Here is a 13971-nt window from a genome sequence, read left to right on the forward strand (position 1 = left end):
ATCATCTATAACTTAGACACTAAATCATCACTTTCTCTACCTTTTTGAGTATTAGACAAACTTCTTTCTTGTGAAGGGTTTTCATTTTCATTATTGTCGGCATCTATGTTATTATCGTTACTTAATTTTACCTTTTTGTTAGAGTTGCTTTCCTCTTCTAAATTTTCTCGTTTACCGTTCAGTTTACTTTGTTTATAATCTCTTGCTTTAGCCAGTAATAATTTATGTGGCTCATTAAACACTTCAATCGATTTTTTTTTCCAGTCACTATACTTATCCTGGAAATAGGATTGATTACTTTCTTCAAATAGTCCTTTTAAACCCTTTTCTTCATTAATACCGCTTAATTTGAAGAGATAAGGCCCTCTCAACAACCTTAATGATTGCCAACTTTTTACAATATCAATTTCATTTCCTTCCGATTGTGCATATTTATCTTGTAGTTTTTCCAGAACCTCATGTGGTACTAGTTTAACTTCTTTGATATTTGATATTCCTGTCTCAATTTTCCATACATTATTTATTTGTTTGTTACCCATTTTCACAAAACCAAACTTCTTAAAAGATTTATCAATGTCTGGTACTACAATATCTTCCTCTGTGATGTGAAAATCATTAAATTGTTTGAAACCATTCATTTTTAATTTGTGAAAGCAACTTTCAGATAATTCTAAACTCTCTATCATATCCAAAAACTTCTTATCTTTATTACCGTAAAACCTTTTAATTCTATTGACCATGAGATGCTTGGTGAATGTTGATGCTTTCTTTATATTTTGTTTTTCCATATCATCAAATGAGATACTATGAGCTGCTTTGACCTTTGAGATATTTGTATTAAAGAAGTCCCTTACCTCATCTGATTCAATCAATTGTGTAATAATATAGCTGGTGAAATAAACTTGGATCATAAATTGCTTTCTGAAAATATCATTCTCCAGTGTCATAAATTGATCAAATAAAGAATATTCATCTGTAGTTGACATGTCTAGGGGATTCGGTACGGGTAAATGTTTAATTTTATCATAAATAGATTGAAATTCAGACATCGAAGATGAGTTAAGTTCTTCAAACAATTTGCTAGTTCTCAAATATTCAGGTAGGCCCTCTTGTGGTTTAGAAGGAATGAAATAGTCAGGGTTCAGCTTGTTATTAATAATATTAATCTCTTTGAGCTCCTTTTTTATTTTATTATAAAAAACTTCCTCTAATTCCAAAATATTGTCAATTATGGTTGAAATTACTTTATCAATTTTAATTTTATGGTCCAATGAAGACGATAGAAACTCCAAAGGTGCGTAAATAAAGTTCTGATAGACAAGCTTTATGTCAGAAAAAAAACTCTCTTCTTTGGACTGTCCTCTATAATTTTCTGTCGTTTGATAAATATTCCAATTCGTGGTACTATTCGACAACTTAGCAATGGAACCTGTTCTATTAAAGTTTGATTCCTCTTGTATTGGCAATAAGTCTGATAAAAAGGACAACCATTTCTGTTTCACTTCATTCATGACTGGTGTGTTTGAATGTGTGCGGTATGATAATTCCATTAAGGAAGTATTCCATCTTCTTAGCTTTTCAAATAGTGGCTGCTTATAACTAATCAAAGTTGTCTCTCCTGAATTATCATCTTTCAATGTATTTCCCAATTTAAACCAATTGATTCTACTCTCTACATAATCCCAGAATAGGCAAACATCATCAGGCCAGTTAAGCATTTCAACAACGGTAGCAAATAACTCATAGTATACCAGAGAACACTGAGAAGTGTCACTCATAAACTGTCTCATATGGAAACAAAAATCCAATAATACAGAACATACTTTTAAGTTTTCCGTTAATTTAGAGTGCTCATTCTTCTGTGCCGCTTCTATGGTATCATCTTCGTCACCTTCTTGTTCTTCTACAGGCAATAGTTTTTCAACAACCCTTTTCAATACGACTTCCTTAATCAACTCTACATCTGTTTTATCAAAACTATCAGATAATGTTATCAATGAACTCCATTTCAGATCTTCAGGATCGAATTGTCCTTGAGCAATTGGTGCAGTAAGCGCATCATTGCATTTCTCAGCAATATGACTAAAAAGGGACAGCAAACGCTCTGATTCCTTGTCAATTATCGTTTCCATTAATGCTTTGACTTCTAACAATGAAATTAATGAAATTGGTAGCTGGTCTACCCAAATTCCTGATCCATATCGGTCCCAAATTTAGTTCAAAATCATGTACCATTATGTTGACACTATTTATCGTTTTACTAATTTTTCTTAATATTTTTTTAGCATTTCGGGATGTAATCACAATGTTAGAAAATATAAAGTCACTGATATTAGTTATCAGACATAATAAATTTATATATCTCTTAATCTTTAGTTAAGGCTATCTACAGCTAGTTATTATAATAGACCAAGACTGCCGGAAATGGCGTTTGATATTGATCATTTTCACCATCCACCGAATTCTTGAGAGGCAGTAATTATAGGAATTGGAATGTGGCAGGAAAATTCCTCTCCTTCCATAGTTTCTTTGGCATGAAATAACCTACCCTTCTTATCTTCATAAAATTGTTCTAAGTGACCATCTTCAATAGGTTTTTGTATTACAAATTTTAGAAGCACCATCCATTTGTGTTGGAAAATATCAGATTTAAATTGACCAGCAATATGGTTTGTCGGAGTCTTAGAGGGACTCAACTTGAACGAGATTGATGTGAAGTCATCAAAACTTATAGAGTTATCGACTGCAACAGTTTTTCCTTTTGGTCTTGCTGCCTTTGAAGTTTTATCAACAGCAAATCGAGGATTCAGTAGTACAAAAGATTGAAGTATGGCAGAAATACCAGTTATTCTAGTTTGCCTCTCATCGCAATCATCTAAGGTCACGGATATATCAATATCATCTGAAGTCATAAAGAATGGTTTTGAAAAAACTACCTTTGCAATTGTTTCACCATTCCTGTTAATTTGATATGTACTTTGTAAGTTAGCAAGTTGTGGGATCATCGTGACACCATCAATGACATACGACTCCACATTATATTGCATATTAGGAGTGTTCTGTAGTTCTGCAATGTGATCACGCACAGAGTCACTTCTCTTCCTCGTAACCACATACTCCTCATTTTTGTGTTCCTCCTCAAGTTCAATGTCAGGCTTGGAATCCTTGTCTTTTTCGTCTTTATCAAATTGAACCTCGACTAAATTATCCACAAGCTTATCAATATCATCATAGTTTGTCTCTTTATCACTGATAATCTTAATAAAGTTTTCTTTCATTAAAGATAATCTCTCAGGTTCAATATCATCAACAACTGTTGGGTTTGAGTTTTTTCTTTCAAAATTAATAGATAGTCTCCTTTCATATAACGAGCTTCTTCTTTCAACAGAATATCTCCTTTCTAAAGTGTTAGAGACATGGTTTTGTGGAGCAGATGCTCTTCTTATCGAAGAGGGTGATGACTTAATCTCCTTTACTGTTCCAGAACCCTGAATAACGGCAGGGCGATTTAGAACAGATGAGGCCTGCATACCACCTTCTAATACATATGGTGCAATTGAAATAGGAACTTTTTTAGCAATAGGAATAAGATTACCATCAACAACACCAGTTATACCAAACTCGGCATCATAAAGAACTGAGAGAAAGTTTGAAAGCATGTATGTTGGACAAATTTCTTTATTCAAAGGTTGAGACTTAAATAAGAAAGTTTTTGCTTCCCCTGGTTCTAAATTGATTTCAGAGAAAATTAAAGTTTGTGGAATCAAGAATATCGGAACTTGTTCATACTCGGCATTAGAATTTTCTCTATCATTGGCTCCCATAGAGATGTTAGTATCATTTATAATCTTTTCATCTTCTCTATACCCAAACCGCAAGCCTTCTGTTATATTAGCGTATTCAGAATTAACATATTTATCAGATTTGCTTATAGATTCTTCATTTAACTGTTTTGCAGTTGAATCGGCATATGTTACTCCTAATAGCTTAGAATCATTTGATTTGAAGGTACTTTTATCTATTATGGAATTGTCGTATTGTAACTTACCACTTACCTGTAAGTAGCAAGAGACAAAATTTACTATGGAGTTGAATTTCAGATCTTTTGTCAGTCTTTCTCTGCTTTTTTCTAGCAATACCAATTGTTCTTTGACATCTGTGATCAATGTTAAATTACTATCAGTTGCATTTTGAGCAGACTCATCACCATTCTTCTTCGAAAACATATTTCTTAGTGACCATTTACTTTCTGGTATTTCATTTTCTAAGATTTCCCTATTTTCCTGTCGTATCCTCTGTATTTTCCCATTCAAGTTATTTAGTGTAGTTTCCAAATGGTCTCTTTCTCTTAGAGACCCCAAATGCTTTATCCTCACAATAATCGATATGGGTTCCCCTGCAAAAAATGGATTCGATTCATGTATTAGTTCTACCTTAACATTATCAGTTATGTAAAATGCATCAATTTTGTGAAGATGCATTTTGACTCAATTTAGATATCCTGATCTATCCCTAAAATTATTTGTAAATCAATAACCAATAACACAATTGAATTAATAGCCACCAAAAAGAGATAGACCTGAGACAATAAAGAAAGCTTAATATTTACACAATCTTCAGATTTAGCAGCTTGTAGCACTTTATTGATAGTTTTGAACCCAATTAGGCATAAACAGTATAACCCTTACGAAATCGCAATTGCAACAGTCACTAACAATAATCTGCAAAATCTTGTTACCAAAAATTAAAACACTTGATTTTCCAAACTAAGGTATGGTTGACAATACAACAGAACCCTATAATATAATAAAAAGATTAGAATTGCAGTAAAAGTTACTGCTTGTCTACCTACCTGTTATCCTTTAAAAAACTCACGATGTACTTTTCATTGATTTTTACATCAAGTTTAGTAGAGATATCCGCAGCAAAAAATAATTCTTCCCCGCCAGGACTCGAACCTGGAATCTTCTGGTTCGTAGCCAGACGCCGTGACCATTGGGCCACGAGGAACAAGAATATTTGTTTATTTCAGAATTTGAATTGAGATTTACTAAGATGTCTTACTTTCGTATTTAGACACATATTTTTTATCTATATTCAAAATTTGTTTATCGGTGGATATATTGTTGTATATTGACACATCTTAAAGATATTGTTCGCCATATATTACATTCCAGTCAGTATTAATCCATGCATCACCATTCCTCTTAAACCAAAACCGTAACTAACTTTAGACTTACCATAGATAATCCTATGAGAGGTGTTTTGATCATTAAATTTTGTTCTTGTTATATCATATAAAATTGTGGTATTTAATATTGTATGCCTTTTACATGTTTATTATTGGCAATCTATAAAAAAAATGTGATATAGATGTATGCTAGATTTTCGATTTGTTGTTGAATTCTTCTACAATTGCAGTATTGGACTTAATCCTGGTTAGTAGTCAGAAAAAATTGCCAAGCTTTTATCTCAATCGACTTTAATTGATGCAAATATCCTTCTGACGAAGAACATACTACATATGAAACCGATAGCACCTGTGACAATACATGTTAGGAATGAGATGAGGAATGAGTAACCAACATAAAGCACGATCGTGGCGAAACCGCCTAGTTTGAATTGAGTGAATAGAATAGAATGAATGAAAATGTAGATAGAGCAACCCAAACCACCGATGAAGAAACTTCTCCATTGCCATGTCCAGTTCTCTGAACATAGCGCACGGTAAGTAATAATGACGTTGATTAAACCAGTGGTGAAAGAGAAGAGAACAATTGAGAACAACAAGAAACCAAACATGTAGAATATCTTATTGAACCACAAACTTGAGTAAATAAAGTACAATTCAACAGCAATCGAACCAAATGATACTAAACCTCCAATTAATGTGGCTGGCACAGTCTTCAGGAACCAAGGTTGGAAAGGAATTTGTCTTGGAATCTCATTAGTCTTTGTTGGGTGTTCGTCCCAATTACATTTCTTGTACGAGATTAGAGAACCAGCAAATGCTAATGGAATTGAGAAGAGAATCCATAGGAAAACCATAAAAACTAGTGTTGCCAATGGAATAACATTCGATGATCCGACGAAGTATAGCAAAACATTCATAAATATCACAGTCAAGAATATAATACCTGGAAGCAATACAGGTGTCAGAATCATGTTAGCCTTCCAGTATGGACCTTTAAAAAACTTGTAAATTCCCATGGATGTGTAAGAACCAACAAATCCAAAAATTGCATAAAACATGAACATTGCAGTTGGAAGAGAACCTCTGGAACTTGGTGATAGAATACCCAGAGCTGATAGAATGATTGAAAGAAAGATCATCAAAAACAATTGAATACCAGAACCAACCAGTACAGATAATAACATTGAGTTCTTTGGTGTACGGAAAACATCACCATGGACCAATTTCCAGCCGGAATCCTCTTCGAATTCATCTCCCAGGTTGAATTCATTGTAACGTGAGATATCTGACTTCAAAGCACGTAGTAGTGAATGGATTGCAACACTAGATAATAGTAATACAATAACGGAAAAGTTGATCAAAGAAAACCATTGGATCTTTGGATCGTAGATATGTAAGTATTTGTCCCATCTTGTCGCCCATGGTGTATCAGAAGGAGTAAACTTAACAGAATATGTAAACATAACCTCATTGTCCTTATTCTCATCCAAGTGTAGTTTATGTTGATTTGCTAACGCGCATGATCTAGATTTATAATTATCTAAGGAAACTGGGTTCACAATGACACCAACTACTCTAAAATCACCATTTCCACGATCATGATATTCAACTTCGATATCGAAGTGATTGGCGAATACTGGCACTTCAACATTGGTAACTATGTTGTCAACGACATTCTTGGCTTCACGTACTTCTAAATTAGACAAATCAACAAGGTTCTTTGGACTTCTGATTTCAATGTCGGTAAAATCAATGATATTTTTTGCATCACGTTCAGATAATTGAAGTTCTTTTTCAGATTCTGAGACAATCTTACCACCAACAGCTTGTCTTACTTCTACAAAACCTAATTCGAAACCCTGGCCGTAGAATTCAGTGTTAGTTCTGCTGTCATGCAGTTTTCTTGCAGCTGGTAAACCGTCAATGAGCCAGTTCTGCATGAAGCCATTCTTGATCAGCTTGTTGATAAACTTGGCATCCTTGCCTGGTATGGTAGTCGAACATAGCTGTACACACTCGTTGTCCTCAAGCATTTTGACGTTAAATGGAGAGTTATAGATCTTTTCACCAAAGATAACAGAGCCTAGAGACTCGGGCTGCTTCTCGATTTTTTCAGGCTGACAGAAATGTAATTTCTCGTTATAGTAGTCGTAAGGGTACAACATCCTCGCCTTATCACCTTTGATCTCGTTACCATCATCGTCTACATGCTGGAAGTTTAACGAGGGAGTTAAGTGGTTCACCAGTAATGGGATAGCATCTCCTTGCTTATAAGTCCTTGGTGCAGCACCTGGCAAGTAGAAACCAAGTGTGGACGCCACAAACAGCGACAGTACCAGCAGTTGTCTAACCATTTCTTCTTGAAAAAAAGCTAATACTTGTTGTGTGCTTTTATTACAATAAATACAACAAATAATTTAAAGAAATATAACTAAAACAGATACAAATAATTGAGACTAAAAACAAATAAGGTTCAAGACATTTATAAATAACTCATCACTTGGGGATCAAATTGTGAAGAAGCCTAAACAAAAACACCAAATTTTTATCATTTATAGAGCCAAGCTCTGAAGAAAAAAAAAAGAAAAAAAATAAATTTGAATTCCTATAACAAAATGACGACAATTTGACTAGCAATTCTTGTTGTTAAACTGGTAATTGATGATTATATCAAACTATGTGTTGCAGCAGGACGGCTTATTCCTATTCATTCAGTTCTGGTAGTTGATAATACATATTGGTAGGTACATCCCTATACTATCTTGACCTAGATTCGAACTGTTGATTTATTTGTTAGTGTTTTTTTATTGCCAGTTGACAAAGAGTAAAACGACAAGGCCATAGACACATAGTAAACTGGCTCCAAACTAGTCTCAAAATTTTGGACCCCGAATTGGATGTACTTGAACACGTAGATGTCACGTTGTATAGCTGATTCGCAGTTAAGATTTCGACAAAACTGAACTGTACAGCTTGGAGGTTGATTCAATAATAGCGCATATCAACTGTAATACGCACCGAATGTGACCACCAGTAATATAATTCTGTAACGCAACACATTATCGGTGATCAAGCTATCCCTGCACATATCCTTGGCGATTGAGTAGCAAGTGAGGGCGGATCGTTGGCTGCTTTAATCAGGCTGCTGTAAATAAAACAACAACAAAAAAACAACTACAACTTCGATATAAACTGGATATATTTTCATTGATCCTGCTTTTGGATTAGTAATAGCATATCTTTAAGAGATGGTGTTTTCCTATGAGCATTACATGAACCTGATCTATCACCTGGATGACGCCAATGAGACAGTGCCGTCTGATATTGCCAAGCGTGTGGTTTCCAATGCAATGGCACCAGTCATAACAGTGACATCGACGGTTCTACTCGACAGACACATTGAAGAAACATACGGGATCGATTCTCTGTATATGTTACTTAGATTTTTTGGTGGTTGTGTCTCTGATAGGGATCAAGCAAATGAAGTTAAATTGGGGACAGATGGTTTAAAAGTAACTGAAGAGGGTGTAGAAAATGAGAAAGACGGAACAAATGGGCTAACAGTACCGCGTCAGACTAGAGTACGGAGTAATTCTAATAGTTTGTATCAAAGAGATGCCACTCAGTCGCAATATGTGCGATTTACCAAACCTTTAGCTGATTTAATCAACACACAAGATGCCAATGACATGCTCTTTGATTACCATTCACTGGAAGTATATCTGCAAGAATACCTATCAGTAGTAGATAAGAAATTTAGCCCCCATATTCCTCATCATTTGCTAAAAACCTCGATCTATCATAGTTTCTTTGCATTAGCCATATCATCGACCTCAAAGCTGTCGCCTTTTGAGTGTTTTAATCATCCAATTGTGTCGCTCTTGGCAATTGATATCACAAGAAATGAAGACTACGAGACTGCTGCTGAACAATTAAAAGAGTTCAAGAGTATGAACAATAATATACCCAGCTTTCCCTCATTTATAAATACAAACGACATATTACCAGTATTTCTGCTTTGTTACAATAAAGATAACGAAACTGAGTTCGAAGAATGCCAAACTTTGGCCGGAAAATTGAAGAAACAGCTCTTTGTTGAAAGCATAATACTTCCCCTATGGTCAACAGAATTTACCGATAATTTGGTAGTTTCCTTGCATCAACCGGTGATGTCATCTATTGAGGAAATTATGTTCTTCTTACAAAATCCTGTCGATCATAAACTACCCCTCAAGCTTGTCAATTGCATTTATGACCAAATTGATATGATCGTCTATGATTTAATGAAACCTTTTATGAAGAGAAAAATGACTTTTTGGGAAGAGACTATTTTGACCCCAAGAAAGTCATTATTTCATGGAGCAAAATTTTTTAAAAAGTTTATGAACAAATCCACACAAGCTCTATCACAACCAAACTCGCTTCTGAAAGAGAACCATGGTAGTAATTATCTATCCTCGACTTCTCCTGAATTCTTGATGAGGAAGCTTGCGGATTGGTCCATGATGGTGTCTGACTTCAAGACAGCTTATACAACATATGAATCTCTGTGTCAAGATTTTGAGCGTATGCCAAAATACTTAGCATCATGTTCCGAATGGTGCGCAGTATCTTTATTAATGGGTGCTCAAAATATTGTTACTGCAAAAATGCTCAAGAACGAGATCAATCCAGCAATAGAAAGAGCACTAGGAGCATATGAGCTGTGTGCCACGGAATCAAATGCACATAGAAAATTTGGAGACTCTGACGATTTGAGTGCACCTGTCAGAAGTTATGAGACGCGTTGCATGTTTTTGGCTTCAGAACTATTTCTTTCATTAAGTGATACTTGGACTTCAACACCCTTTGCAATCGCATATTTAGAGACAATATTAAATGAATGTAAACTAGGACCCTTATCTGAAATTATGATTTGGGAACGACTAAGTGATTGCTATGGTATGAGAATTGACCCAAGAATAAAACATAGAATTGGAAATCTTGAATTATTACAGAAGAAGGAGGAAAATATGGATGATCCTAAAAATGCTGATGTCTTTACCACAGAGGATATACTTTCAAAAGGTTTAACAAGGAATAGAAAGGCAGCTCTTTTTAAGCTTATTGCAGCTAGAAAATGGTGTGAACAAAAACAATGGCGAGAATTAAGTTGGTGTTTAGATGATTTAGAATCAACTTACTCCGACTTAAAATGCTTTAATAAAGAGAATTTACTGTATACACGTCTGAGGAATGAGCTTATTGCTGCTAGACAAGACATGTAGCAGGAGTCATTAAAATTGTTTCTTTATGCATATTATAAAATACTTTTTGTACATAAATTCCCTTTGCATCACATAAACTACTATTAGTATAGTATTTATTTCCTAATTATTACCTAATCGCATTTTCAACTAGTTGTCTGTATGTTTGCTGGGTTTTTGCCATGTCTAAGAATATCTTATGTTTAACATTGATTAATTTCCTTTCAATGCTGTCTTCAGTGGCAGGAAATACAGTCGTACCATCTGGTGTCATGTTGCTCATTGTTGACCATAATAAATCAGCTCCTCCTTTATCAGAATTGTTCTTACTTGACGAATAAGCCATTGCGCCAAGGATTGCTGAGCCAAAAACAACAGCACTATCTATATATTTTGGAATAATCAGAGGCAAACCGGTACAGTTGGCAATAAGTTGCATTAATATGTTATTACGACATTGACCACCAGACATATAAATGGCTTTAATTGTGTGTCCAGCATTCATTAAAGTGTCGATTATATGTTTAGTTTGATGTGCAATAAATTCACACGCTGCCAGATATGTTCTAGCCAAGTCATCCATTGATGTATCCATAGATTGACCTATTATGGCAGCCCTCATATTAGGGTCTGCAATTGGTGACCTATTTCCATGGTAGTCTCCATAAAGAAAAAAATCTTTCGTCAATAAAAGTGGTGTTTCCAGGTTATTCTTTCTTGACAACTCCAAAATGTAGTTGTTTAAGAACGAAAACTTGTCAACATTTCTCTGTTTGACTAAATTTGAAAGTTCATTTGCTGATGGATGAATGGATAGTATGTGTGCTAGTAATGCGCCTGTAAAACTTTGACCTCCCTCTGCACACCAGTAGTCTGGAACTAAAACATCACGATAAGGACCCCAAACTCCGGGCACAAAAATTGAAGTTTTTGATAGAACTATATGACAGGTTGATGTGCCTGCTACCGCAGCCAATCTTCCAGCACACTCTTCTATATCCACCACTTCTTTATTATTTGGAACTTCAATAGTAGAAGATGCTACAGTGCCTATCCAACCTGCATAAGCATCAATGATACCAGAACCTACAATACAACCTGGGTTAATGTTTGTAGATTTGATAAATGACTCGCTTACCGTTGAGAGTTGATTACCGGCGTATGTAAAGTTACCGCTTTCATTTGGACCACCAAGTGCATTAAAATTAGATTGCGATATCTCTTCCAATCCTATCTTAGTTAGGAACTCAGTTGACCATCCTTTACTTGAACCCTCTACTCCTTTTGGCAAAAAACCTTGCTTACAAACGGCAGAACAATATGATCTTGTGTTAACCCCCGATGCCATAAAAGTCAAATAGTCTGGAAGGTCCATAAATACTAGCTTCTTGAACTCTTCGGGTGCCATATGATTTTTTAGCCATTTGATTTTTGGGATTTCCATCTCAACAGACATTTGACCACCGACGTATTTTAAACAGGGATCACCACTCCTGTTAATTTCTTTGGTCTCTTCAATAGCACGATGGTCCATCCACATAATTATGTTCTGGTTGTTGTTATCGAAATTTGGTCCAGCAGCGACAGGCTCGAAGCTATCTTTATTTAGAACAACTAGAGAACAAGTGGCATCAAATCCTATTCCGAGAATGTCACCGTTATTGACATTGGAGTTGCCAATAGCACTCTTAACACAGTAACATACAGCATCCCATATCTCATTGGAAGATTGTGTTACATGTCCGGGCAGTTTCTCCTCCTTACTTATATCTCTAGTAGCCATGGAGAGCATTGCACCTTGGTCATCGACTACACAAGCACGAACCGACCCAGAACCAACATCTACACCGATATAATATCCCATTTTTATTTCCTGATAGTTCTATATTAACTTCTGTCTGTTAAATCTAATCAGCAACAGCTCCAAACAATGCTATTATGCACCAATACTTATCACATTAACATTATAGATATTTGATGTGCTAGCTTTCAGTTGCCATTCTCGATGCTTAAGGAACCCGTAAATCACTATGACGTAATTTCTGATCTCGTCAAGTCTCGAGGCCATTCATGAAGGTCCCAGAGTCAAGCAGTTAGCCGTTGGTATTGGTAACGGATTTTAAGTTCGATATCCTGAATGATATCAAAATTTCTGTCAGTGCTGTCCTATTCAGCTATAAAGGCTTTTAAATGTGCTTATTCATTCTTACAGTTCAAATATGACACATCATGCCGGTTTTTGTCACTACAATGCGTAAATATAGGAATATTCTAAGTTAGGAAAGTAGCTTTGTTAGTTTTTATTCTATGTGCTATAGAAATAAGTGTGTATTATGTTTATCTTCGATGCTCGGATTAATTACATTTGGAGCTCATCTCTCCTAGTGGGAAATCTCGTATAATGCTTAGTAATCAGTGAGAAGAAGGGGAGCTCATCTATCCCAGAAAAGTATAAAACAAGCGTTTCTTACTCAATGGAATCACAGGAGCTTATAAAAAAATGCAATACAAAGTTAATGTGTAAATACATCAATTAAGGATATGACAGCTTTTAAAGGTGTTTTGCATAGGTACACAGAGAAGAAAGTTGCGTTTGAGTTTGACCCCATCGACAATGATAAAGTTGTTGTTATGATTGGTGGTATGACTGATGGTCTGTTGACGGTACCATTTGTGGACAGACTAGGCGCTGCCTTGAATAAATGTGGCTTTGGTTTAATCCAAATTTAAATGAAGAGCAGTTACAGGGGTTATGGTACTTCATCGTTGGATGAAGATGCAAATGACATTGAGGCCCTGATTAAGTATCTGAAATCGAAGGAAGGAGGTGCAAGGAGGAAAATAATACTCATGGGCCACTCCACTGGTTCACAAGATGTCTTACATTACATTTTAACGAAGAATAGATACGGGATCGATGCCGCGGTATTACAAGGATCCTGTTCCGATAGAGAGGGATTTGTGGATGATGTGGGGGAGAATGTATACACAAAGCTAAATGTCCTCCCCAAGAGACTTGTTGATGAAGGTAAAGGAGATGAACTATTGTCTTCAGAATACTCAAAGTATATGGGAGGAACACCGGTTACAGCATACAGATGGTGCTCTTTGATGCTGAAAGGTGGTGACGATGACTATTTTTCAAGTGATCTAGATACAGAAACAATAAAGCAGACAATTGGCAAGATTGACATACCATTCCTAGTGGCATACCCTGAGATTGACGAATTTGTTCCAAAATCAATTGACAAGATAGCTCTGTTGAAGAGATGGGAAAGTTGTAGTCAAACCCAGTTCTGGTCAAAGAACTCTGGTTTGATTAAAGGTGGCTTGCATTGGCTTCCAGAGCCTGAGACTCAGGACTATTTCTACGTAATGGTTACAAAATTCATTGAAGAGTTCAATCTATGAAATTTGTACCAGCATCATACAATTTTATTTCTTGGTTTTTTTTTTTTATCAATTCCTTAAGTGATGGCAACAGGAAGAGATATATAGCTGTTATTACTAGCATTTTTTAGATATCGATAA

The 13971-nt window shown here is 35.4% G+C and overlaps 5 protein-coding genes, 1 non-coding gene and 1 pseudogene across 7 annotated transcripts; 2 read left to right on the plus strand and 5 right to left on the minus strand.

Moving 5' to 3' along the window:
• Positions 1 to 5: 5 nt before the first annotated feature.
• On the minus strand, positions 6 to 2132 carry HPR1 (Hpr1p; the record flags this gene model as incomplete). Its single annotated transcript, XM_445040.1, has 1 exon — positions 6 to 2132. One exon carries the CDS (start codon positions 2130 to 2132, stop codon positions 6 to 8), a length of 2127 nt encoding a protein of 708 aa, XP_445040.1.
• Positions 2133 to 2447: 315 nt separating this feature from the next.
• RGP1 (Rgp1p) lies at positions 2448 to 4481 on the minus strand (the record flags this gene model as incomplete). The annotated part of the gene is made up of 1 exon (XM_445041.1): positions 2448 to 4481. The coding sequence occupies one exon, from the start codon at positions 4479 to 4481 to the stop codon at positions 2448 to 2450; it is 2034 nt and encodes a 677-aa protein (XP_445041.1).
• Positions 4482 to 4937: 456 nt separating this feature from the next.
• tR(ACG)1 lies at positions 4938 to 5010 on the minus strand. Its single transcript has one exon. It is a non-coding gene; the product is annotated as a tRNA-Arg (tRNA).
• Positions 5011 to 5472: 462 nt separating this feature from the next.
• Positions 5473 to 7548, minus strand: TMN2 (Tmn2p; the record flags this gene model as incomplete). Its single annotated transcript, XM_445042.1, has 1 exon — positions 5473 to 7548. One exon carries the CDS (start codon positions 7546 to 7548, stop codon positions 5473 to 5475), a length of 2076 nt encoding a protein of 691 aa, XP_445042.1.
• An 894-nt stretch (positions 7549 to 8442) lies between these two features.
• On the plus strand, positions 8443 to 10461 carry TRS85 (Trs85p; the record flags this gene model as incomplete). Its single annotated transcript, XM_445043.1, has 1 exon — positions 8443 to 10461. One exon carries the CDS (start codon positions 8443 to 8445, stop codon positions 10459 to 10461), a length of 2019 nt encoding a protein of 672 aa, XP_445043.1.
• A 109-nt stretch (positions 10462 to 10570) lies between these two features.
• GVI51_B01595 (putative phosphotransferase) lies at positions 10571 to 12304 on the minus strand (the record flags this gene model as incomplete). Its single annotated transcript, XM_445044.1, has 1 exon — positions 10571 to 12304. One exon carries the CDS (start codon positions 12302 to 12304, stop codon positions 10571 to 10573), a length of 1734 nt encoding a protein of 577 aa, XP_445044.1.
• A 677-nt stretch (positions 12305 to 12981) lies between these two features.
• On the plus strand, positions 12982 to 13851 carry GVI51_B01617 (annotated as a pseudogene). The gene has a single exon. A coding segment is annotated over exon 1 (870 nt).
• The last annotated feature ends 120 nt before the right edge of the window (positions 13852 to 13971 follow it).

Source organism: Nakaseomyces glabratus, chromosome B (assembly GCF_010111755.1).
Source record: "Nakaseomyces glabratus chromosome B, complete sequence".
NCBI classification, from domain to species: Eukaryota; Fungi; Ascomycota; class Saccharomycetes; order Saccharomycetales; family Saccharomycetaceae; genus Nakaseomyces; species Nakaseomyces glabratus.